Raw genomic sequence first — 26,628 nt, 5'->3', positions numbered from 1 at the left:
GGGCCACTTCGCATCGCACAATGTTTGACATATGCAAATGCTTCCCCATTCAACATGATTTGACATTCAATATTAAATACGTAATTCTATTTAGACGTTACAACGACGCTATCGCAATATACATAAATATTTAATATAATATTTAAGTAATTCTCTTTAAAACTATTTAGGCATTACAACAACGCTATCACAATATATGTAATTGTATCTAAGCATTATAATGATGCTATTTAGGTGAAATCTCGTTCCATTCCGGTTAAAAAATTTGGTCATTCACGTGTTGTTACTAAATGCATGAATGGCAATGTAACTAATGTCATACCACTCATAAAGTTAGTTTTCCCCACTTTCTCCTACCCAAATCCTTCAAATCTAGGTGAAAGACTAGATTTTATCCAATCTCAAGGCACCAAGAAACCATTAAAAAACCCCCACTCTTTTTCTTTGTGTGCTAACAACAAATCTGATTTCAATTAGTACATAATCTAAAGAAGGGCGTAATAGCGAAATAAAATAAATATTCATCCCATTTCATATCAAACTTCAATAAGAGAAATTAAAATTATTTTAAGTTAAGGCTTTTTTTTTTTGTTTTAAAGTAATTTCTTTTTTCAAAAAAGATATATATATAATCTCGACGAAGGTAATAAGTGGATTTATTGGCTTACCACAAGTACCATTTATGATATTTTTGAAAATCCAGGTTGCTATTTGATTTTGGTACAAACCATGGAATAGTATTTAACCCTTATTTTTATCCTAAACTAAATACCCAAAAACATTTTTGATATCATTTTTCAATCTCTGTCAAATATAGAAAAACAAATGTCCCCAAACATTTTCAATGCTTTCCTTCAGAGTATATTTTATATCATCATTTTCGAAAATATTTTGAGCAATACTATTTAGTATATTCTTGTATAATTGAGTGTCGTGACAATAAAAATCGGTCTTAAATTAATATTTATAATGATTTTGTGAAAGTAGAATCGAACTAATAACCTTCGTTTCATGAGACTTGACCTCCGGCTAATTGAACTACCCTCAAATCAAATCTATTTAATAGAATTATTCAAATATTTTATATCAAAATAAATGATGCCTTAAGTGGACTATTATTCCCGGACGAGTTATAAAACTCTTTTACGGAAGGGAAATGTTGTGTACTTTTTTAGTGTTTTTCTCGTATCTTCTTAATCGTAGGTGGATATTATTATTATTTTTAAAATAAATAAATAAAAAATTGCTCTTATCTCGTTCACTTAATTTTAAAAAAATAATATCTATTAAGAGCCTTTTACCAAATGACCCAATCTACTCAAGATACCAACTGAACTACAGGTGTCCATGAACTATTGGCCAGGTGTCGTAGAAGTGGTTACATAGCCCTGCGCCACGCCGCATCAAAAAACAGCCATGTGTACGAGGTTCTACGTGGGTTTGTCAGGCTCCGATTCACGCCCGATATATTACATGCATTCCGGGTCGATATTTGAATTGGCTTCTCTCGTCTGCTTCCAATTCCAGATCTGAAGCTCTCCGAGATCCTCAATTTCTTAGTGTAAGCCTCTCTTATTTTCCACGCCTTGATGTATCTCCTTGTTCCTCCGTTTTACATGCCATGATTTACAATTATTTTTCAGTGGGATTAATATTGATCTGCGAAATTATACGCCTTTCTGAGCTCTTTCAATTTGAATTTGTTTATTTTGTAAATGTGAAGTACATCTGAATTTTAATTGCTTTAAATTTTTATCAAGATTTAAAATCAATAACGTTCTGTGATCCAATTCCTTAGCTTTATGCGTCGTTTCGATTTTGTTGAGATTCGCTTGAGATTATGGATTTCGATTGTCGTGGTTTTTGTAATGTGTTTCTGCTAATTTGTATAAACCTTTGAAACGGTGCGTCTCGATTTGCATGTGGATTTGTGTGTGTTTCCGCCTGCTGATTTGGTGCCAATTTTGTGAAGAACTCATAGATGAGCCAAAGAACTAGGTGATGGATTGGGCCATGACTATTAGGAGGTCAAGTAATTATGTTGGAGTCACTGTCGATGAGTTCCATGTTGTTAAGTCTAGGAGAAGAATTGGTTTTGGGCCAATCTTGAGTAGAAAACATGTAGGTGCAGTGGAAGCCTATGCTATGATATAGTGTGTACACAGTTTGTGACACTTAATTTATGGCTCTTTGGAGTAGTGAAAATCTGGTTTTAATTTCCGAAGCAACGAGAATAAACAAAGTTTTTAGGAATAGAACAATGAGGCTTGAAGACTGCGAAGTTCAGAGCTAATTGTCTCATTTTGGTCACATTACTGGTGGCATGGTCTATACTTTGATTTGTGATCAATGTTTGCGCGAAATTCAAAAGGATTAGTCAAAGTTACAATTGGAGTTCTTCAAAGTTACTTATATAATCTAGTTTTACCTAGTTTATAGCCAACGTGAGACTTAGTACATATATGCCTTTATAATCCACTAATTTAATGTGGGACTTAATTTTCACAATCTAGGATATCACATTCTCTTCTACTCATTATTGATGTTCTCATCAGGACCTACATTACGCTATTATGCCTTAGTGTCACATGGCATTACTAGATTGGTTTAGCTACCATTTGTCATGACTCAGGCAAGTTATATATATAAACACACACGCTAGTCACTTATCCCCTATACCCAAAAGGATTAGTCAAAGTTACAATTGAAGTTCCTCAAAGTTACTTATGTAATCTAGTTTTACCTAGTTTATAGCCAACGTGAGACTTAGTACATATATGCCTTTATAATCCACTAATTTAATGTGGGACTTAATTTTCACAATCTAGGATATCACATTCTCTTCTACTCATTATTGATGTTCTCATCAGGACCTACATTACGCTATTATGCCTTAGTGTCACATGGCATTACTAGATTGGTTTAGCTACCATTTGTCATGACTCAGGCAAGTTATATATATAAACACACACGCTAGTCACTTATCCCCTATACCCAAAAGGATTAGTCAAAGTTACAATTGGAGCTTCCTAAAGTTATTTATACAGCCTAGTTTCATTTTGTACACAACGTTTAGTACACAACCAAAATGTACACGCCTTCAAAATCCATTCACCTATATGAGTCTCAACTTTCACAATTCAGGATACCAAAACCTATATGACTCATCTGAATCTATGAATACATGAATAATTAATTATTGATTATTTTTTTAACTTCAATCTTTTTGATGCATATAGTGTGTGTGATAAATTGATTTATGTGATGAATCAGTACCATACAACACATTGCTTACGCTATATTGAATGGAATCAGATAGGGATACAGATGCTAGTGAGCAATAAGCCTTTTTGTTAGATGTGCATGCTTTAACAAGATTTTTACACTTGTTAAACTATTTCCCTGACACGTGTTGTTGATCTATTGATGCTAAAATGTTTAAGCTTTGGAAGCAGGTGCTTGGTTTAGTTCTCACTGCTAATGATGGGAGGAGGATTTAGAGTGCTGCATCTGGTCAGACCATTTCTTTCATTTCTGCCAGAAGTTCAGAGTGCTGACAGGAAGGTTCCTTTCAGAGAGAAGGTCATATACACAGTCATTTCTCTTTTCATCTTTCTGGTTTGCAGTCAGCTTCCTCTTTATGGAATACACTCAACAACGGGTGCCGATCCATTTTATTGGATGCGTGTTATTCTCGCATCAAACCGTGGGACCGTGATGGAGCTTGGAATTACCCCTATTGTGACGTCTGGACTAGTGATGCAACTCTTGGCTGGGTCAAAGATCATTGAAGTGGACAACAGTGTCCGTGAGGATCGTGCCCTCTTGTAAGTATAGAGATTTTGTTTTTTGCGGTTTTCAGCATTATGTCATAGCATTCAATTAAAAAGAATTTCTGTAAAAGCTTTATATTTCCTTTTTTAAAAAACATTTTTCTGGATTTAACTTACTTTGACTAAGTTTCAGTTGGATTCCTCTATAAATCTTCTCTACTTTGGTAAGTATTTCAATGTGCTCCAGCAGTTTAGGATGTTTAGACACTTGTGAACGTCCAGGGGCTTGATTATCAATTTCAAACATGTGGGATCCAATTGAAAATTTGGTAAACTCAGGAGAGGGCTATCCCTATAACCAATCCTTATAACCACTTGAACATTTTAGTATCAACAATTTAGGGCAAGTCCTAATATCTTATGATATGCTCTATATAAACAAAAATTGGAGCAGGTTTATGGCAATTTCATCCCAGTCTTTGCTTTATTTTTTAGATTTTCTAGAAGTTCAGTCAAAATTCGGAGTCTTATGTCCTTGATTCTATTCAGTCTTATGTTTTCTTACTTTGAGAAAAATGAGTCTTTTCTTTTCTGAGGAAAGTGGATTGTATTCAGATTAGATCCCACCTCTGCCAAGAAATTCATATTGCAAATTTTAACACTCGATGGATTATGTATTTACAATGTAACTGTCTGTACATCAGTACATGTAATTAATTTGCATGCCCTTCCTCATTTGCAATTTGGCTCTGTAGCTTCTATTGTAATGCATCTTGCTTTTTTTTTGGCATCTGTTTTTTTGCAGAAATGGGGCACAAAAATTGTTAGGCATCCTGATTGCTGTTGGTGAAGCTGTTGCATATGTCCTATCTGGGATGTATGGTAGCGTTGGTCAACTTGGTGTGGGGAATGCCATTCTTATCATTGTTCAGCTTTGCTTTGCTGGAATTATTGTGATATGCCTAGATGAACTTCTTCAGAAGGGATATGGTCTTGGCTCTGGGATCTCTCTTTTCATAGCTACCAACATCTGGTCAGCTACAGTTTTGATTTTCATCTTTATCTTCAGCATGCTATGATCTTTGGTGTTGTAATCCCTAATTTCTTGTTAACTGTGCAGTGAAAGCATTATCTGGAAAGCTTTTAGCCCCACAACTATTAACAGTGGTAGGGGAGCTGAATTTGAAGGTGCTGTTATTGCTTTGTTCCATCTACTGATTACTAGGAGTGACAAAGTCCGTGCTCTCCGAGAGGCTTTTTATCGGCAGAACCTTCCGAATGTTACTAATTTGCTTGCTACAGTCTTGATCTTCCTTATTGTCATCTATTTCCAAGGTTTTCGTGTAGTCCTGCCTGTTAGATCAAAGAATGCTCGTGGACAACAGGGCTCATATCCAATTAAGCTTTTCTACACCTCCAACATGCCTATAATTCTCCAATCTGCCCTTGTTTCCAATCTTTATTTCATCTCCCAGGTACTAAAGTTAATCATGCATTGGTGAAAATCAGACACCAAGCTTTACCATGTATTTAATATCACGTCATTTCTTTTTTCTACAGTTGCTATACAGGAAATACAGTGGAAATTTCCTTGTAAACCTGTTGGGAAAGTGGAAGGAATCTGAATATTCAGGTGGCCAGTTTGTTCCTGTTGGTGGTCTTGCTTACTATGTCACTGCACCAGCAAGGTGACGAAGTATTTTCCTGTATTGTTAAATTTCTTTATTAAAGTGCAAAAGCGTGTGCCAACAGGAGTAGCTAGTCCTCTTATCTTTCTCTTTGCTTTCTGCTTGCTCTGATGCCTTCTTTTCCCGTGTATGTTATCGTTATGCAGCTTGGCAGATATGGCAGCCCATCCATTCCATGCTCTATTCTATCTGGTGTTTATGCTTTCAGCTTGTGCACTGTTCTCTAAAACTTGGATTGAAGTATCTGGGTCTTCTGCCCGAGATGTTGCTAAGCAGCTCAAGGTATTCCAAGATGATATTTTTGTCTTTAAATCGCTAGCAGTCTATTGATTAGGAATGACACTCAAGTGCAAAAAATTAATTGAGGAGGCATGACCACATAAGATGCCACTTCTTTCCCTAGTTCTGTGGTCGTATAAAGACACCCTTGCTCTATTTTGTGCAGCAATTCTGTACAAATTTGCCATGCTGATTAATGATGTCTATTTAGCGCTGCTGCAGCTTTATTATCTTGTGCATCAAATTGTAGACGAGAGATCTGTAGAATTAAGTTATGGTGCTCCAAAACTGTAATAATCATAAATCATATGTTTCTGGATGATGTTGAACACTTCATGCTGGTTCTGCAGGAGCAACAAATGGTGATGCCTGGACATCGAGATTCAAACTTACAGAAGGAACTGAATCGCTACATACCTACTGCCGCAGCCTTTGGTGGAATATGCATTGGTGCACTTACGGTGCTCGCAGATTTCATGGGAGCAATTGGCTCAGGAACTGGGATATTGCTTGCTGTCACAATCATCTATCAGTACTTCGAGACATTTGAGAAGGAGAGAGCCAGCGAACTTGGCTTCTTTGGCTTTTAAGCACTAATTATCTGGTTTAGGGAATCTAAGCTCTTAGGTGGTGCTGATGACTGATGAGTTTCCGGCAGCTTTGGTGAACTGAAAGATGTAAGTAGGTTCCACCATTATTAACACACCATGGTTAGAGATTTAGTTCAGTATGTGGTCTGGTTATGGTTAGTGGCTTGCTATTTCTGTTTTCATGGAATTATGGAAAATTGAATAGCATGCTGAGGCAGATAAACAACTGTTGGCGAAAATAGAGATGAAAAACTCTTTTCTTTATTGTTATCTTGTTCTGTCGTCTATGTTGTTTAGTCACATCGCCTGAGAAATTCTGAATTTGGGGTTTTGAGACGCCAGAAATGGATCCATATCCCCTATCAATTCCTTGCCCAAAGAGGAAGGGGGCAAGAAATAAATAGTAGGGGAATGAGAAAGGGGCTCCCTAGTCCGAGCAGAGAAGCCCTTGCCCATAAGAGGGCCCGTGGGCCCTTCTCGGGTTTTGGGAAGTTCCTCTCACATATCTTTTCCATTGGATGATCTTGTAGAAATATTGGATATTTTGATAACTGATACTAAGCACCCAGAAGATTGGGATGAGAAGGTGGGAGGTTAACAAAGTTTGATTGAAACAGATTATGTCTCGTAATACATCTCAAATATAATGACGAGGGATCCTTTGTTTTGTTTTTTTGTTTTTTTTGTTTTTTTTTTTCAAAAAAGATAAGAAATAAACTTGAGATAAGACATTGACAGCCGAATGATACATCTGGCTGTTAGGCCAAATTCACGTTTATCTTAAAATAAACAATCCAATTTACTTTATGATTTGCTAGTGGTACCGGTCCAGACTTTGATTTGTTTATACATAGTTGGTAAAGAAGCAAGTAGGAAGGGTATCTAGACATTATATGGGGCATTAACGGATGAAAATTATTGAGGGATGAATTAGGATCCTTTCTATTTTATTTGAACTGAAGAATATTCAGTTAGTTACAGTAGAATGATATTTTTGTTCCCTAAAAAAGTGAAAAGACCAAATCACTCATTTACCATAACTAATTAGATATTATCCAGTTCACTTAAACCGGAAAGGATTCTATTCCGGGAATTAATAAAATTTTAAGTTGGGGATTAATTGTCGCCCGCCTTTGTCGTCAATCCTATATTGCGTGGTCACCATGAATGATTTAGCACATCCTTATCTATCATAGGTTTGGTTCATGGTTGCTATATCATCAATAAGATCTAATTCTGGTCGTGGTGGGGTTTTCTCATTTTTTATGTTTATGCGTGTGCGAGGTCGCAACCTTAATCTTTTGCTCGTTAAGGCATCTTTTGTATGTAGGAAGATGATCATGAAGATACTTTTTTTATTATTTTATAGCCCCATTTTTTTATTTTATATCTCTTTCCCTTAAGATTTTCTCTCGTGTCACTCATATTACTCTAAAAATGAGGTGACTTTTATTTGACCAAAATTCAATAATGATCAATCACAAGCTCAATAGTAATTTTAAGAGGCACATCATTCTTGGAGACTGGAGTGACACAGAAGAGACTTGTAGCATTAGTCATTCCCCAATAATTTACTTTCCCACGACCATTTCTCTTAAGTACTGGATCGGGCCTCGTGTTGGGCTGAGGAGGGCATCCTTGGCTGTCATGGGCCGATTGACTTGATTAGCCGCTATTGTTGGGGCTTCTTTTTTTGAATGATAGGGAAAGCTAGGCTTTTCTGGACTAGATTGGTCCAACTAGTATTGAACCCAATTATGACGCCTTGTCTGACTAATGTCACTCGCTCTATTATAGGCATAACTTGTAGGAAATATAAATCATAAAATATAGTGGAATATCCCCAAGAAGTAGCATTACAAAAAAGAAGAAAAAAAAGAGTAAAGTATTAGATCATAAAAACAGAAATTTGCAAAGGTAGAAACACTAACTCCAAAGTAAGCTAGTTTGTGTGTAGGGGGGGGCTGATTGAATTTTCTTGCTCCTCTTGTTTTGTACATGTACATTGTAGGGTTAGGGTTTTGAGACCTCTAAACTTTCTTTTCAATTCCGATTATGAAACCAAGAATGTAGGCTCTAATGCCAACACAAGGCTCCCCTATATAGGCATATAAATTCAAGTGGAAGCATTACTAGGGACTTGAAAATCCTATTTGTCTATCACTAAAAACGCCGCCAAGGGATACTACTCCTTGCACAATTAGGTCAAGCTCTTAAGGAATAATAATCAGCTTGAGAAGGGATCATTCCACAACTAATATATATTCTTGGCATTTTCTAGGGTTTAATTGTCAATGCATTTTTCTTCTCTCAGTCCACAATGCCGTTCTCTCCAGCTTAAATCATCAACTATTTTAGTTAGGACCAACAACGTACAACAGCAGGAGGGCACATGTTTTAGGCGTGCTACAAATTTGGGTAGGAGCACTCAAGTTGAGTTAGGTTTGAGTTGCAGGTTGCTGACTCCTCGGTAGCATATTATATCTCTGATTTAGAGCATGTGTTTTTGTTAGATGATATGCCAACCAATACAAACAGCAATATTGATGTAATCATAAATTCTGGGGTTATTAAATCTTATCCGAGTAATAGTACAGCATTAGGGTTTTATTGTTCCAAGAGCATTTCTAGCCGGAATGGTTGAAATAGTTATCGAAAAAGTACAAATTTTTACTTTACCTACTCATTTTTCTATACACGTTCCAATAGATTATGTGTTCTACTCTATATTATTTTATGTGAGAAAGAGTATAAAAGAAAGGGGGAACGAAAGAAAGAAATGGAGAGAGAGAAAAGAATAAAAAAAACTTGTGTAGTCTGAATAATAAACAGGCAAAACATAGGAGTAGATGCTGATAGTATCAATTAAAGTAGGAGTCTATGTCAATAAAAGTCTATGTAAAAGGTATATTGAAAATTATCTTCAAAGTAGCGTTTGTCAAAAGGTTTAAATTCTTTACGTGAATCTAAAGGTTTAAATTCTCTTTAGGAGTATGAAAGTTCAGGTTTCTTTATTTTGTTAGGAGTAGGTCCACATCAAATACAAAGTACACTGCCAGTCAATAGAAGAGCCCAAAAAAAAAAAAAACCTAGCATGGTGAATCTTTACGATTATCAAGGAAGATATGTAATAAGTGGTACAAATTTGTAGAAAAGCTGTGAATTACGCTCCTGACAACTTGGTAGGAGTCCATCTGTGAAAAGAAATGAGAAGTATGTGGGAAATAATGGAAACAATTTTCCAATTATTGGTGACGTGAAGTTTAAAGAAGCTAAAAACCACACACCAAATAAAAAAAAATACAAGAGAAAATGACTCATACATCTACCACTCATCTCATGATAGCTGTTTTATGGTATATTTGGAATTGCGTTCGAGATAACTTTAAGTTAAAAAGTAATTTTTGGTAAAAATTTTATTTTTAAATTTTTGTTAAAAGTGCGTTTTTATTGTTTTAGACTTTTTGAATATTTAAAAGCGTTTTCAATTTTTTTACTAAACGAGTATTTTTTTCTTCAAACAGACTTTTTGAGTATTAAACGCACTTTTAAGCCCATCAAACACTCACTCAAACATGCCTTTAGTCGGATTAGACATTTGTTGGGCTTTTGTATAAACCAGAAAAGCTGATGCTATCTCCATTAAAGTTTTTTTTTTTCTTTCATATCTTCATTAAAGTTACTACCAGATAGATGGATGGTCCTCATAAGTCTCATTGCAAAACTGAAAACCATGAGTTTTTTTTTTCTTTTTAAGTAAAAAAAACTGACACAAAGGCTGTTGGTGCCCTCCCTTTGGGGGCGGGCGGGGGGGCAGTTTCCTTTGCTCTACAGTAGGTTCCACTTGGACCTAGGATACTGTCCTAGTCTCCTTTCTTCTTTTTCTTTTTTCGGGAAATTAATCATCATCCATTTTACGTGGTTTTTATTTTAAGACCTAATTTATTCTCGAACAAGTACAATCTATCACCACAGCAAAGATATAAAGATAGAAGATTAAAAAGGTGATTCAATCTCGACGGTGATTCAACCACATTTTAGAGCGTATCTTCAAAGGTGAAAAAGACAATTGAATATGCTATCAACAAAACTAATTATAGCTGTCTGTAGCGGCCCATGGTGGATAGTGTAAATATTAATAAAGAAAACTCATTTTAAATATTTTTCTTACTAGCGTAAGGGAGTGATTGAGAGACTAAGAGGTAGTTATATAGTGGTAAAGGAGAAACTATAAGGAGCGATGAGACTGAGAACCACCAAGAATGACTATTTTTTAGGTTAAGATATGAATATAAAATTTATGTTAAATCAAAAAGGGCTCTACACATGAGAAGGGCAGGTGAACGGTTAACTGGCAGCCGGCAATGGAGGAGAAGGCACCGGTAGATGGTGGAGGTTATGAGTTTTTGGTAAATCTAACCTCTAATAACATAAACAAAATAATAAAAATAAAAAAGGTCTAGGGTTGTGGTGGGGAGAGAATGGAAGTCTTTTGCTGAGAGCATTTAAGAGAGATAGAGATGCTAAGGGCAAAAATTCACACAAATTCTACATTGAAAAGATTGAAGAAGTGTGAAGCGATTAATATAATATTGTTAAGCTTTTAGATGGTGTGGTGTCTCAACATGTTATATTGGCAACTGACCAAATGACCTACTACTATTCCTCAAAAAATTCAACTTCTCAACATTTTTACTTTTTATATCACATAAATTACTTTTTAATACTATTCAATTTTTTTAAAAAAAATTACTACAAAACATAATTTTTTCACTTTTTCATATCAAATATTTTTACTTTTTCTCACATCAATTAAGTTTTGTTACCGTGTAAAGGCTCAAAGCCTTTGCCAAACAAGCCCAATAATGAGTTCATTTAAAAGACAAAAAAAGAAATGAACATCAAATATAGAATGTATCAAATTAAAAAAATAAAATAAAATTCATCACTAAATCCGTAAGATATATATATATATATTTATGACATCTATGTGTGATTATGTGGTTCCTACAAGTTTAATCATAGATTTGTGTCCACTATTATAGGGAGATGAGTGAGAGATAAGAAAAGATGCAAAACCAATCATTTTTCATTTAATCTATTGTTCGTAGATGTTACAAAATCAATAATTTAATTTTGATTTTTTTTGATGAATAAAAAAAAAAATCAATATACTAAAGTCAAACTCACCAATAATATCCTGATTTATCCTTAGAAGATCGAATTTAGGTGGAGTTGTAGCTGAGGGAGGGTCTACGATTAGACGTTAAATTTATTTATGTCGTACACTCACACTCACACTCACGGCGGTGGAAAGATGGTGAAAGGATGACAGCTCATGCAGCAGAGCCTGATTTTTCCCCGCAAATTAGGCTATCCTGATTTTTTCAGTATATCATTATCAGTTATCACTTTCTCTTTTGAAGAAAGTTTGTAAGATTTTTCAGGATTTCTTCTTTGAGCATCTATCACATCTCACCAAAGATGTCCAATCTTTTTATGATTGGTAATTTTCATTTTCTCCGGTTAAATAAAGACATAACTTTTTCACATCATTTTGGCTAATTTTTTTTTTTTTTTTTTTTTTATGTGATTTTTTTTTTTTTACTTAGTGTTTTTTTTTTTTTACATAAAAATGGTCTTTTTTTTTTTTTTAAATGGTCATTATTATGAAAAAAAAGATCTTTTTTTTTTTAAAAAAAAAAAATACCAAATAAAAAAATGACCATTATTGCTTAAGATTTTTTTTTTATTTTTTTAAATACTACATAAGAGAAAAGTTGAGCCAACGTTGTGTCAAAAAGTTGTACATTTATCATTTCTCGTTAATATATATATATATATATATATATATATTAACAAATAATTTAAATATAAAATATTCTTAAAATATTAAGGTGGTGTTTGTCTAACTCATACTTTTTGTACAAAAAAAAATGATTGGTATAAAAAAAGTGAAAAAGTTGTATTGAAAAATGAAAAAATTTTGTTCTGTAGTGATTTTTTTATTGGAATAGTAGTAAAAAGTAAATGATGTAATATAAAAAGAAAATAAGAATATTTTTATGTTGATTTTTTTGAAAAAAATGAGGTGAATAAGGTTTATTGAGGGGTGGTGTAACTGGTGTTTAACAAACTAAACCTAAGTGTTTTATAAATCTGTATTCCTTCTTTGTTGTAAAAATATTATGATAAAGCAGCTATTGAATTTCTACAAGTTAATTTATTATTTAATTTCTTCTTTAAAAAAAAAATTACGTGTGGCCAACCTAGTTTTATTTATTTATTTATTTTTCACAAGTAGGACTCTACGTTCATTTGGGTTTCTCTAGATAAGCATATATATTCTATAAAAACTTTATTTTCAATTGTAAACCCACAAAAAAATATTTTTAAAAATGGTTTTAACCTTTTTCAAACCAAAAATACTATTAGGTTATGTAGTTGACAAATTCAATGTCAAAACTTATTGTCGTGTAAGTTAGGTTTATGGGTTTAAGCTAGTCTTCATATGAGATTCAAAACTTGATTCAAATTTGAGGATTAGAAGGTCTCGATTGCAAACCCGATCAAAAGGCGATTAAACAAGACCATGAAAGGCAATTCAAGAACAAGTTCTAGAATACTTCAATCGCATGCCATTTAAACCAAGACTTCAAGACATTAATATTCAAGTTCCAAAAAATTAAAAGACTCACATAATGCCCTGATTGCATTGGCAATCATAGTCATTGCATAACGTTCGATCGAGATGACTATCAAGTCAAATTCCGAAACACTCAATCGCACCCCATATAAACACCATTATGCAAAAACTATGAAACTCCTAACTCTCATTCAACCGATATCAAGTGCCGTTAAAACGAGACAAAGGCAAACTGTTTAAAACTTAATTTAGCCAAATTATGCCTTCGAGGTTGGCTGATCACCTCCAAAATGGTTTTACTTTTAAAGGAATCAAATTATTTATTATTATGGTGTTAGAAAAATTCGTTTTAGGCTCCAAATTGTTCCAATCAACATTACCAAACCAACCCAGATGTTACGGCAAGAAAAAAGTATTATAACGTAGTTTCACGGCAAGAAGAAGAAGAAAAAAAAAAAGAACATTATGTGTCTCATAGAAGCTAGTATTGAAATTATATATGATTTGGGCAGGAAAGCATAATAATTGTAAAGGCCATGAAAGCATAAAAACATTATATATAATATATGTGTCTCGTAGAAGCTAGGTCATGATATGTTATAATATATCTGCAATTACAAAAATTAGTTGCCACGGCTAATAATTTCTATATACCTAATCGCTACCAAAATATATTAATCTCTAATTATAAAGTAGCTTCAATTCCTTCAGGTAGACGCCTGTTATTCTAATTTATTCCAAACGTATAATCAAAGCGTCTTCATTATCTCTATAGGGAGGCGTATTGCATGCTCTTCTTCTATAAATATATGAAGCTTTTTCCATAAGGATACACACACACACACACACACATATATATATATAAGATTAACAGATATACTATATATATACACCACTTCCACTACTAGCTTCCACTATTGCAAATTAATGAGCTTTTTTAACTTCCTTTTGCAAGAGAAGGGATATTATTATATATATGTTCATAATGTTTTTAGGGTAAAAGTTGAAATATTAGTGCTTTTACCATTCTAATTCATGTGACTTTTGAATATATATAATATAAACAGCGATCGAAAGTACCCATAATGGAGTTCAACAAATGGTTTATATATATATACACTACATCTTTTAAGTTGCATGCCAAGAAAGTCAGAAAGCATAGTTTAGTTTATATATAAAATAAGGAGTATAATCTAAAGTGTGTCCATCCTGCACCGTTGCCGGGCTTTGAGGGTGGTTTTGAACCGATTGAAAAGGGGAGAAGTCGGTCCACCATTTTTATTTTTATTTTTTTAAAATATATATATATATATATATATATATATATATATATATATATATAAATTTATTGGCGTTTTGAGTTAAACGCTAGCAAAATTCACTTCTCAACACCGTGTACCCTGGCAAATGTGACACGCCATAATTAAACGCTAAGAAATTTTTTATGGTGTTTAAAAAACGCCCGATAGGCACGTATACTATTAGTGGCATGATTAATATCCCATCTAACATTAATGGAAACTTGTAGTAGCTATAGATGTGCTTGTGGTTGTGGCCCTAAATGATGAAAATAAGTAGTCGACAGGGCTCTTACTGAAGGCTTACGCTCACATAAATATATTGCCATAATGTTGAATCTTCATGTCTTATTTCATACTAAAACATTGTCATTATTTTGTATGTCGGACGTGACCAAGAGCCCCTTCAATTTGTACAGGAACAACGAAAGTGACACAAATAATATAATACATAACAGTCCCATTTGTTATAATATTTTATCGTATTCTCTCCATATTAATTAGGTTGATTAATTGACATTTTTCTTATCGAGTCATCTACCAGTCATGTAACGATAGATGTAAGTATAATAAAATCTCCTCATTTGATTATCATATTTACATTCATTTAATCTACCACCTATTTTATTTTATTTTTAAAAAAAATTATAAATATATATGGATATCTTTTGTATTATACAATATTAATCATAATTCAATTATGGGTGGCAATTCGTTTTCGCGTGTCGGGTTCAGGTCATGTCAAAGCATACGTATAACTTATAAGACTATATATGTCAATCTTAACCTGACTTATTTAATTGAACGGGTCAAACTCCTCAACTCTAACCCTCTAAATTTATATTGGATTCACGCCAGTGAATTCGTGGGTCATGTCAAAAATTGTTAGCATTATATCGCGTATCAGGTTTCAGATCGTGTCGATGCATAAATATAGGACTATATAGGTCAACCCTAACCTGACTTATTTAATTAAATAGGTTAGACTAATCAACCCTAACCCTCTAGTTTCGTGTTGGGTTCGCGAGTCATATTAAAAATTGTTAGCCTTAACTTCAATAGTAGTTAAGATGTAGCCATAATTAAGTATTGTCTTCATCAGTTTCTTTGCCTCTTTGCTTCCGCTCTTGCTATTTCTCTTAATATATTTCTACCCCCATAACATATTATAACACCATGCCTCCAGGCCCTCCACAAAGTGGGTGATCTTAGCTAGCTAGGAACAAAGTTAAAGAGATTGTCTATATGCTTGACAGATACATGAATGGAATTTAATACAATGCATTTAGGGGATTGTTAGGAGAAGTATAAAAATGAATGCATTCTCATGGCTGCTGAAACACATGTGAAAGTGAAAGTGCAACATCTTCAAACTTTTTGTATACAACGTGCTTTATCCCAACAAAATGGACCACAATTTTCACATGCCAAATGGTGTGTGATAAGCACTGCAGTTTTTAGAACTGTACGTGTGGAAATTTGAATGACCAGTTATATATATGGAAGAGTAGATAGACAAATGACAAGATACCAGACAAATTAATAATATCCGCAAGCAATCTTTTGCTGGGATCTAGTGAATAAGGGTGAAAATGCTGATGCAATTATTAATTAGCAGTATCATCCACATTCACAAAATGCAAATAATTGTTTTTGGTATCTGCATCCACGGGATTAATTATTGCGGTTAATAAATACGGTTATTATCCGCTATCCACATATGAGGTTATAAGCATTTTGGACGTTGAAGTTGTTAAATATATAATTTATATATTGTCTATAAAGGGAATGCGAATGCGGTTATTATTTGCATCCACATACCCTAAAACCGTTATCTGTTCACATCTGCATATGTGGATTTTGGATTAATACAAATAGTGAATGCAAGTGGTTATTATCCGCCTGTATTTTCACCTCTAGTAGTGAGACATATAGAATACATGGGAAGGAGAAATTTAAGACAATCAAGTGATGAAATCATGAAAATGCAACTATTGTTAAATCATCACTTGTCTCAAAATCTTAAGCTGATAAGAATATGTAAATTTAATCAAAAATTTAATACGCTTCATCACGTGTGGGTTCAAACATTTTTTTTTAAAAATAGAATATTTTAAATAAATGAGGGTGAATTGAGGATGAGGGTTCGAACTTAAGACTTCTAACTTTAATATCATGTTAAATCACCACTACTTATTTTAAAAATTAATAAAAATAGATAAACTTAATTATTTAATTAATATTTTAACAACTATACGTAGCAACCGGGGAATATATCCGAATGTTCTGTATTGAGTAACTGTGGTTATTTGTTGGTAGGTACTATATATGTATAGCTTTGTATTGAGTAGCTGATGATGTTTGTTTGGTGGTTGTTTGTTGGAAAGTACTTTGTAGCTTTTGTTGTTTGCATTGAGCTGTTGATGTGGTTTGGTGGATCTGTTGTTCCAGCGTGTTAATTTGCTGGAAAGTTTCGTAATTCTTTGAATATTTGTTGTTAATATATAGAAATCCATTTATCCAAGAAGAAACCTTGACATTTGAATATCAGTAATTGAATTAATAACCAAAATAATTATATTTTTAAGTGTATTGATTGATTGGTTTTCTTTTAAGGGTCACATCTTTCTGATTTCAATAATTAAGGCACTTTTTGGGTTGGGCCATCCCATGCCAGAGACAAATTTGGACACCATAAATAGATATGTTTTTAACTATTATCATTGGTGGTCGTTGGGCATCATTAGCAGACATTATTAACAAATTGAACCAGATTGGAAACCATGCACGATTAAAAGGGTTATTTGTTTCACAAGTTGTAACCTTGTTGGCCCCTCTTGCTAGCTACTCCACAGATATATATTCACGCATGCAATGCATGTTATGTGTTAACCCAACCACCGTCTCTATATATTAATGATTCTTAATTCTTCCAATTCTGGTTATGATGTTTCATCAGTTTTTCTCTGATTTATTTTATTTAACATTCTGTTGAGTTATTATTTGAAGAGACTAGAGAGAGAGAGACAAGAAAAAAGAAACATGTTTTAATGTCATTTTCATGATTATTAGTCCCCCCGACAATCTTTGGTGAAAATCAGGCAAACTCCCGCGGTTTGAAAAAGAAAAATTTAAACTTAAATAATAGTTTATGAAATTTAAAAATAAAAATCATTTTTAGAAACCAAATATGCTTTTTTTATCAAACCGAAAGTGTGACTATATATTATTTTTTCTAGCACCAAACATTGAAAAATACTGATGAGATTATGATATTATGCTGAAGTTTGTGAGGAAAACTAAATTATGGAAATAACAACATAAGCAAGATAGAGAAAAGAGGGACAAGAAATTTAAGGTTGGTTCGGTGTTATATATATATATATCCGTCCACCACTCTAAATAACCCTAATATAAAATATACAAAAAATATTTTTTGTATATTTTATATGGGAAGTGTTAGGAAGCCAAACAAATAAACATAAAAAAAAATTTAAACTGACATGGCAGACCGTGAGTGGCAGACAAAAGAGAGAGAATTGCATTTTTTTAATTTAAAAACCTTTATTACGCCAATTTGAAAATTTTTCTAGGTTCATTTGTTTGGGAACAGGATCCTCTGGACTGGAGAATATCCAATTAATGGTCAGGATCTCTCTAAAGAGATCCTGATGCTATAAATGAGACATTTGTCCCATTAATAAAAAGGATAATATATATTTTTAAATATAATTATAAAACAAAATTATAAAAAATTTAGGGGTGGCTGGGTGGCCCGGCCAACCCTAAGGGCCAAACAATTTTTTTTTTTTTTTTTTTTTTTTTTTTTTGCCCTTGGGGGTGGCCGGACCACCCCTTAATTTTTTATAATTTTGTTTTTTAAAAAATATATAATATTTTTTTTTTATTTTTTATTAATTGGACAAATGTCTTATTTATGGCCTAAGGATCTCTTCAGAAAAATCTTAACCATTAACGGAATATTCTCTAGTCCAAAATAATCTGGAGAGAATTCTATTCTATTTGTTTAGTTTCCTAGCACTTCTCATATTTATTTTAAAACAAACGGAGCCTAAAAACAAACAAACAACTTACTAAAAAAACGTGTTTAATTAATAAATTAATATTTAGCATCCTTAATTAGGTCATTGTGGTGTCCCGCGCCAATGGAATCAAGAGGCCAGTGTGTTTCCGTCACCATCTTCTTTCGGCTTCGTCCCTTTTCTAACATTGTTTTCTCCAACGCGCCTCCCATGTTTTAATTGATTATTCCTCAGCTCCATTACAGAGCTGTGCAGATATTTTTTTGTTGTAACAATAAAACTGAGAAATTATTAAATATATAAAAAAAAATGAATAAATAAATAAATTCCCAGAAATTTTATAGTTTGATGCAAGTAATCATAATTCATAAGGTCCTTACGCAAGACGGAAGAAGAATAATAAAAAATATATCAAAAATAACAAAAAAATAAGATAAATTATGTTGATTAGAGTCTTACCGTTCAACAATGGGGTTTTGATAGAGTCTCACCACCAAGAAGAAGAGAGCAATCATGTCTCCAAGAAAACATCTTTTCATTAATCATCATCTGATTATCATACTTGTACAAGAAGCATTTAAATAGATACTGTAAAATAAACCATAACCCTAATTTGACTGACTTTTAAGCCAAGCCCATTATCTAATTATAATAATCTTATTTTGACTGACTATAGACTAAGATCATTATTAAATTGCAAAATACAAACTCTTAAATTATAAAACCTAAATAAAACTAAAGACTAATTCATTCTTTTCTCATCCCGCATCAAGTCCAATTCAACAAAAGGAATAATATATATGTCTTCTCGTTTAAGAAATTTCCAGGAAGGAGAAAAGTAATACGATCGACCTCTTCTTTACAAGTTTCTTCTCTTTTTCTTTATTTTAACTTAAACTCGATTTATTTGAAACTATATAATATTTTCATAAAAACTATATAATATTTGTTTAATTATTTTAGAGCATGGTAATTAAGACGACAGGGAAGGTGGATGCTGACCGTTTGTTCTTCTTGTCTGGTCTCGAAGTTGAAGTCTGGTTTCTTGTTGATATCTCTTCTCTTCTAGTTGTTATCAGCAAAATCCTGATTGTAGAGTCTTAGATAAAGTCAGTGAACTCTTCAACTTTAATTTCTTATAGGAATGTAGACTCTAAGAAGACAAGGTAATGTAATTCAATCGTTTTCTTAAGCTATGAATTTTGTTTAAGATATTATTCTTCCCTATTAATCAATAGTTGAACTAATAATTTGGAGTATTCACATGCAACTCAACAAATATTTAGTAAATTTGTAAATACTGTAGCAACTAATCAAATGGCTAACCCGGTATTGGCTAGCCCGGTATTGAGCTTTTATATATATATATATATATATATATATATATAGGGACGGTGAAAATAACATTTTGGCTAACCTAATGTGAGTGCTTATTTTGCATATAGACCAATTATTCGTGTTGCTTCCACATTTTAGCTTAATGGGATGTGCCAAACACATGGTTAATGCTAGTCGAGAGAATTTATGATAAGTATTCATAGAAATTAATAACCTGAATTACTAGCAATTTGGATATGTAGTAATTTGGACGAGTAAGAGAGCTCATACAAGACCTATTTGTTCAAGAATGTGGACGAGCAACTTAGAATTTATTTAGGCAAGTGGATCTCATATGAGTCCTCTCACATTACCTACTCAAATTGCTAGCAATTCAAACAGATAATTGTTGTAGATCAATTTGAGAATTTCGAATAAAGATTCTCTTCAATTTAAAAAAATTGTAGGTTCTAAAATTTGGTGAATTCAGGCCATTCACATTTTTTTTTTTTTTTGAAAATCCTGATGCGAAGAATTTATTGATACTTAGTATTTTCCTTTGTAAATATTGTGAGAGAAGCATCTGCACATATACAGAGTTTGTTGGGGGGCAGAAGTCAGGGGAGCGTATGATGAGTTTGAGTCGCAGACAATTAACGAACAGTAGATTAAGAAAACACCGTCTCATTCCTGGCCCACCAACCACGACATTCACTTCCTATTGTTCGATCCTAAGAGGCATGCCCCGTGATGCCTTGGGAATTTGCACGGCAGCCTAGCCGTTGATCAGGCCCCACCACCCACCCAACTAGTATAAACAGTAAATGGTATTATTATTATTATTATTATTTTTATGGTTAGTGCTATCATACTTTTTTTAATTGAAATTGTTTATTTTAAATGCCAGCCATTTTTTAAAAAAGAAATTATTTTTATCTTTTATTTTCTACCCTTAAATAAAAAACATTAACAGATAATAATAATAATAATAATAAAACTTAATAACATTCTTAGCTATTTTTTTTTACAAATATAATGAATTCACTGTCAAAGTTGTTGACCAATATAAGACCTATATATACAAGTTGAATGATGTATTAAAAAAATTTACTAAATGAAAAAGTCAAATATACCCCTGCATTTGGCACCACAATTTTTGAGATTCCTAGTCGTTGCAGCTTGCAGGGAAGTTTAATCATGCAGTGAAATCGTGACACACTACTAGGATATCTAGGCATGGCAAATGGCTGTGGAAGGTGGGCTCCACGATAGATGGTAGCCATCAATCAATTTGCAGAGAAGGGACCCACGTCCATCATCCACCTGTATACCAATAGCATTCCCCACTGTACAACAAAAACATCCAATATATGAGTTTAAGTTTCATGTCCTACACTGGGTACTTATTTTTCAGTACCTTAAAACTGTTCACCTTTAATCTTTTTTTCTTTAATCCTTCCCGCGCTTTAAAATCCGACCTTTTTCCCACCTCCATCTCCGGCTTCAATCTGATTTAGTCAAAGTTTTCTGCCTCCTTTTCAACTTAAAATCTCATCTTTCAGGGACTTTTTCAAGCCCAAACAAACCCTTTTCTTTGTCTTCTTCCAAGTTCATGCCTTGGCTTCTGAGATGGATACTGTGAAACCCAAATCATCATCAGGCTTCAGCAACAACAAGAGCAAGCTAGCGCGTACTTTTCAGAAAGTTATCAGCCTTCGGACGGCGACGAGGATTGCCTCAAACAATGGGATTTGCTTGCTCACGTCGCAAGCCAAAGTGAAGGAGGATTTTTTCACGGATAAAAAGTCGCAGCAGTTTGACAAGAATGAAGATGCCAAGAGCCGGCAGCAGAGAGCTGTGCTGGAAGCTATGGTGGCGAAGCTTTTCGCCGGCATTACTTCGATTAAAGCGGCTTACGCCGAGCTCCAAATGGCTCAGCATCCTTACAACGGCGAAGCCATTCAGGTCGCCGACCAAGCCGTGGTAGACGAGCTGAAAGCGATTTCCGAGCTCAAGCGCGGCTTCTTGAGAAAAGAGCTCGATCTTTCCCCTCAGGTGACTCTCATGCTGGCGGAGATTCAAGAGCAGCAGGCCTTGATGAAGACGTACGAGATCACCGTCAAGAAACTGGAGGCGGAGGTTGAGCTCAAAGACTCCGACGTCGTTTCGCTCAAGAACCACCTCAACGACGCCGTTGCATTCAACAAGTCGTTAGAAAAGAGGCTCAACTCAAGTGGGTCTTTGTCAATGTTTGACAGTCTTCGGCTCACGCGCCTCAACGTGACCCATTTCGTCCAATTGCTCCACCACGCGCTAAGATCCACCCGAAGCTTCGTGAAGTTGATGATTCGCGATATGGAGTCGGCAAACTGGGATCTCGACGCCGCCGTCAAATTCATCGACCCCGACGCCGTTTTCACAAACCCAAGCCACCGGTTCTTCGCTTTCGAATCTTTCGTGTGCGTTACCTTGTTTGAGGGCTTCAATTTCCCTCAATTTGATCAATCTCAACGACAACCTCTCGACAAACACCGCCACCGCCTCTTCTTCGACAAGTTCAAGAAGCTCACAAACGTAAACCCCAAACATTTTCTTTCCCAGAACCCAAACTCGTCGTTCGCGAAGTTCGCGAGGTCCAAGTACCTCCACCTCGTACACGCAAAGATGGAATGCTCTCTCTTCGGGAACCTCAACCAGCGAAAGCTCGTGAACGCCGGCGGCGTCCCCGACTCCGCGTTCTTCGTCGCGTTTGCTGAGATGGTAAAGCGCGTGTGGCTTTTGCATTGCCTGGCATTCTCGTTCGACGAAGAGATTACCGTTTTTCAGGTGCGGAAGAACTGTAGGTTCTCCGAAGTCTACATGGAATGCGTGGCCGAGGAAGCGTTGGTCCTTTCCGGCGAAATCGCCGGCGACCGTGACGATGGCGGTGGCGGTGGAGGTGGCGAGCTCCGCGTGGGCTTCACGGTCGTGCCGGGGTTCAAGATTGGAAAAACCGTGATACAGAGTCAGGTTTATTTGTCTCCGACAACTACTCCGGCCAGCTGCTAAAAAATTTTGTATAATATTGCATGTCAAAATGACAGACAATATTCTCACGCGCCATATCACACGCTCCGTAATCAGATTCCGTAAAGTTAGTCTGCTACTTCTTTTTATATAATTGGAGTTTTAGATCATATCATATAATATGTATATTGTATCAAAAATCACGATGGTTGTAATCAAAGGGCCCGCGTGAGGAAATTGACCCATCAGTGTATCGGAGAGAAAACGACACAAAGTGGGTTGCTTTCGGTGTATATATAATGCCTCTTAAAATTAAACTACTCTCCCAATTACAACATTTGTTGTCTCTGTTCGGAAGATATGAGCGGCGCGTGGGTTCTTGTCGGGGTATTTGGTAGCTGACACGGTGGAGAGAGGCAGCGAATGCTTCTGAAGCCACGCGTCGAAGTGGTTTGGGTGGTAGTACAGGTGGCAGGTTGAAGGAGAAATTTTAGAGTGTTGTGTTTGTTACGGATGCTTTCAGTGCAAGTTGCATGAATTAAATGAAGTACCATTATACGTAATCATTACAAGTATGCTTTAAAACTTAAAAGCATCAGTTTTTGTGAGTGTATGTATTAATACAAATGAATGCTCAGTTTAGTAGTTTTTATTAAAAACTAATTTTCAATGACTATTAAACTTTGTTATATTAGTTTTGTGAAATATTTATATAGAATATAACATTACTCATAAATATATATTTCTTTAATAAACATTTATGAGACGATATAGAGATATTAGGGTATGTATGTTGATGTCTTTTTGGAATTTTTTATTAAAAGAAAAAATTGGTTTTAGAAAGTATTTTTATGTGACATAATTGTGAAAATTAATTTTTTGAAAAGCGTTTTTTGATATGATCTATATTTAAGAATTTTCTTTTTATTAAGTATACTTAGTTATTTTCAAATATTCAAACATGTAAAGTCTTGTAAAAAAATTCAAACAATGAAGAAAAAACAAAAGAATATGGGTGGTCATACTGCACAACCACCTAAAGCACAATGGGGTAGCAGCGTAGCTAACTCCGCCAGATCGAGGTGGTGTGTGACCACTCCAATCACATCAAGGTGGCTGCACAGCCAATGCAATGCCCTAATTTTTTTTTAAAAAAAATAATAAGTTAGCTCTTATCTCTGTATAGGTTACACACTTTTTGTCAAAATATTTTTACAATAAGAGAAGAAGACATATTTATAAAAATACATATAGTTTTTGTATTTTGAAAAGTATTTTATATTTTGAATTATTTGTTCATATACTTACTATTTTGAGAATAAAAAATAGAAAATTCAAAATAATAATAATAATAATAATAATAACAAACATGATTCCATTATGATCTCTATCTGTGACAACGCGAATGACAGAACATTATATTAGTGGTGATGCTTCACAAGGTTTATATTGTGTTTTTTGTGGTGTCCACATTCGGGGTAGACTGTTGGGTGTACTTTCTATGAATAAACACCACTAATTTTGTATAGTTTCTATTACTATTGGGGATTCTTCTTCATAGTTGATAAGTCCAAACCCCACTCAATTGGTTTCGGACACGGAGATGCGAGTAGGGAAATATTAGGTACGTTTTTCTGGTCTTAAGTGAATATTATTTTTTAAAAATTAGGTGGGAGAAATAAAAATCAATTTCTTTTTTGTGACCTAGAACCAAAATAACACGGCAATTTGAATATATATTTTCTTTTTCTTTTTTCTTTTAATTTCTTTTGAAAATGAACCTAAAGGGGCAGAGATGCGAGTATGTATAACATAGAGGGCTAATTAGCAAATAATGTAGTTTGGGTTAGCTAGGAAAACAGGGGAGTGGGGGCATTTGGGTGCAGTGGTGTACTCTGAGCGTGGTTCACGTGATCTGCATCTTATGCCTGACTCAACCATTTTAGCCTTTTGCTAATGTCTCTGTACTCTGCCCTGTACCTTCCCAGCACAATTTACGAGAACTTCATCTGCAATGAGTTGTCTTTCCCTTCTTTGTTCATGGCATTTGGATTTTGATTCTCAAACAATTTGTTATTTGAATTGTTTGGTCTAATTGTTCAAGAAAAGGGTCACGTGAGTTTCGTAAAGTGAATTATTACGATTCAAACGGTAAAATTATTGAAAATCTTTATCCAATGCAAGCAACTTAAGAAAAATAAAACAATGGGTCCTATAAACATTATAAGATCAGGAGAGTTGTACTTAGTTAAGTAAATCAATAGTGGTGGTAAGTAGGGCTGAAACAGCGTACGGTTATTAACCACCCCAAGTGTCTAATTGCTTTTGAATGCAATTAAAAAAATGTTAACCGTTGATTAACCACTTAAGCAGTTAGTAGATTTTACTAATTACAGTTAGCAATTTTAGTCAATAATTATTAATCGTAACCGCTTTTTCACTCTCATACGTTTGTTTCTAGATGCAATTAGTTGGGTAAAGAAGATATATGAGCATAGGTAAATGAGTAACACATGTGCACATGTGAGAAATAAATAAGGAAGATGGGGTTAAATGAGAGAAGCTTGACACACCCTTGAGAGTTGAATATGGAACAATCATTCATTCATCCGTTCAAGTAAGTTGTCGATTTTTGCAGGCAATGAGTGAGCACACCGTACACAGATTGAGAAATAAATGTTGTGCTAATTTGCTTTGTCAAAGAAAGATGCTGCTTTCCCACTTCTGGTGTGATTTTCAATGAGGCAGCCCGGCTGTTTGTTCTTATCTGAGCTAGTTTTTAATCCCCAACGTCTCTCTCTCTCAAGCTCAAGTACAAGTCACATTTTGAAATTTAGTTTGAATTTGTTAGGTTACGTTGGAGTTTGGTTTTGTATTGACCCGATTCACACCCAATTCGGTTTGACGTTAGGAGCTTTATGGCTGGTTTAAATGGGTTTTTTTTTTTTTTTTTTTTTCCTTCTAAGGACTACCATGGAGAAAAGGCTTGGGCCGATAAGAAAAAAAAATTGGCGGGTTTTAATGTTTTGACTTAATTGGGATCATATTTATAGTTTCTTCTATGACTACGATTTTTTACCGATGTATTATTGACGTCTTTTGTAATATCTCTCTCGAAAATAGTAAAATGCTGCTATAAATTCTTTTATATCTCTCTTATTCTTCTATAAATTCCTTTTACATTTATTACATTTATGTTTTGTTTCAGACAGGTCATCTTGTTTTGCATTTGGTTTGGTAACATTCAAATTGTTTCCCATCATACGTGGGATCCATCTATCAAATGGTGCAGAGGCTGGAAAAATATAGATTTTTAAAGGTATCATCCACGTCTTTTTACCTTTTACCTTTTTTACATTTTGGCATCGAGGGATTAATTACTCGCAATGTCTAGTGAAATTGCATAGATGGAATTGTAATTACCGTATGTAAACATTGATATATGTTACCGTAGAGTTTCTTTGGCAGTTTCCTCTATATATTAAACATTAATTCAAAGTGTAATGAAATTACGCTTTGAAGTTCTGTTCAATTGTGTATCAGGTGTGAATCTAAATCCTATTGATGAAAGATACTTATTTTGAAGAGGAATGCTACACTTATTCTTATTCTTTATACAATTTTTTTTACACCAATAGACTTTTAAAACCACCATTAAAAATCAATCTCATAGTCAATGATGGTTCTAAAAATCACCTATGGCATGAAAAGTGAAAAACTTTTACTTCAATATTGTCAAGGTAAAAGAACGCTTTGCCGAAAACGAAATTGTCTTATGTCATGGTGAATATATATAATCTTTTTGGGGCTTTTCTCAAACCTCGAAATTTTGGAAGGGAAAGGCTTTTCTCCACCTTGCAAAGGAGATGGAAGGTCTCCACCCGAGTAAAGGTGGTGGCCTCCGCGTGAAGTGCCTTGACCCACCTCAGGAGGAGGTGGAGGTGTAGCCTCCACCCATTCCGTGTGGGTTGGAGAACTCCCTCCATGT

General features: G+C 34.3%; 2 protein-coding genes across 3 annotated transcripts; both read left to right on the top strand.

Moving 5' to 3' along the window:
* Positions 1-1,431: 1,431 nt before the first annotated feature.
* On the top strand, positions 1,432-6,594 carry LOC132170364 (uncharacterized). Of its 2 annotated transcripts, none has more exons than XM_059581318.2 (7): positions 1,432-1,561; positions 3,456-3,827; positions 4,579-4,806; positions 4,894-5,248; positions 5,334-5,461; positions 5,608-5,743; positions 6,091-6,594. In XM_059581318.2, exons 2-7 carry the CDS (start codon positions 3,481-3,483, stop codon positions 6,328-6,330), a joined length of 1,434 nt encoding a protein of 477 aa, XP_059437301.1. In that variant the 5' UTR covers positions 1,432-1,561; positions 3,456-3,480; the 3' UTR covers positions 6,331-6,594. The 2 variants fall into 2 exon arrangements, with proteins under 2 accessions (XP_059437301.1, XP_059437302.1); XM_059581319.2 differs by having other exon boundaries at positions 3,444-3,827.
* A 14,416-nt stretch (positions 6,595-21,010) lies between these two features.
* On the top strand, positions 21,011-23,200 carry UNE1 (intracellular protein transporter, putative (DUF641)). Its single transcript, XM_059583581.2, has one exon. The coding sequence runs from the start codon at positions 21,264-21,266 to the stop codon at positions 22,680-22,682; it is 1,419 nt and encodes a 472-aa protein (XP_059439564.2). The 5' UTR covers positions 21,011-21,263; the 3' UTR covers positions 22,683-23,200.
* Positions 23,201-26,628: the final 3,428 nt, after the last annotated feature.

This window comes from Corylus avellana, chromosome 1 (genome assembly GCF_965113065.1).
Source record: "Corylus avellana chromosome 1, dhCorAvel1.hap1.2, whole genome shotgun sequence".
NCBI lineage: Eukaryota > Viridiplantae > Streptophyta > Magnoliopsida > Fagales > Betulaceae > Corylus > Corylus avellana.
The sequence above is the reverse complement of the archived record's forward strand: the minus strand, read 5'-3'. Positions and strand labels throughout refer to the sequence as shown.

Bases quoted from the DNA above. Each gene is read 5' to 3' on its own strand.
- LOC132170364 (XM_059581318.2), top strand. From the start codon at position 3,481: ATGATGGGAGGAGGATTTAGAGTGCTGCATCTGGTCAGACCATTTCTT. The intron at 3,828-4,578 runs GTAAGTATAGAG...GTTTTTTTGCAG, and splicing joins CGTGAGGATCGTGCCCTCTT to AAATGGGGCACAAAAATTGT. The intron at 5,744-6,090 runs GTATTCCAAGAT...CTGGTTCTGCAG, and splicing joins ATGTTGCTAAGCAGCTCAAG to GAGCAACAAATGGTGATGCC.
- UNE1 (XM_059583581.2), top strand. From the start codon at position 21,264: ATGGATACTGTGAAACCCAAATCATCATCAGGCTTCAGCAACAACAAG.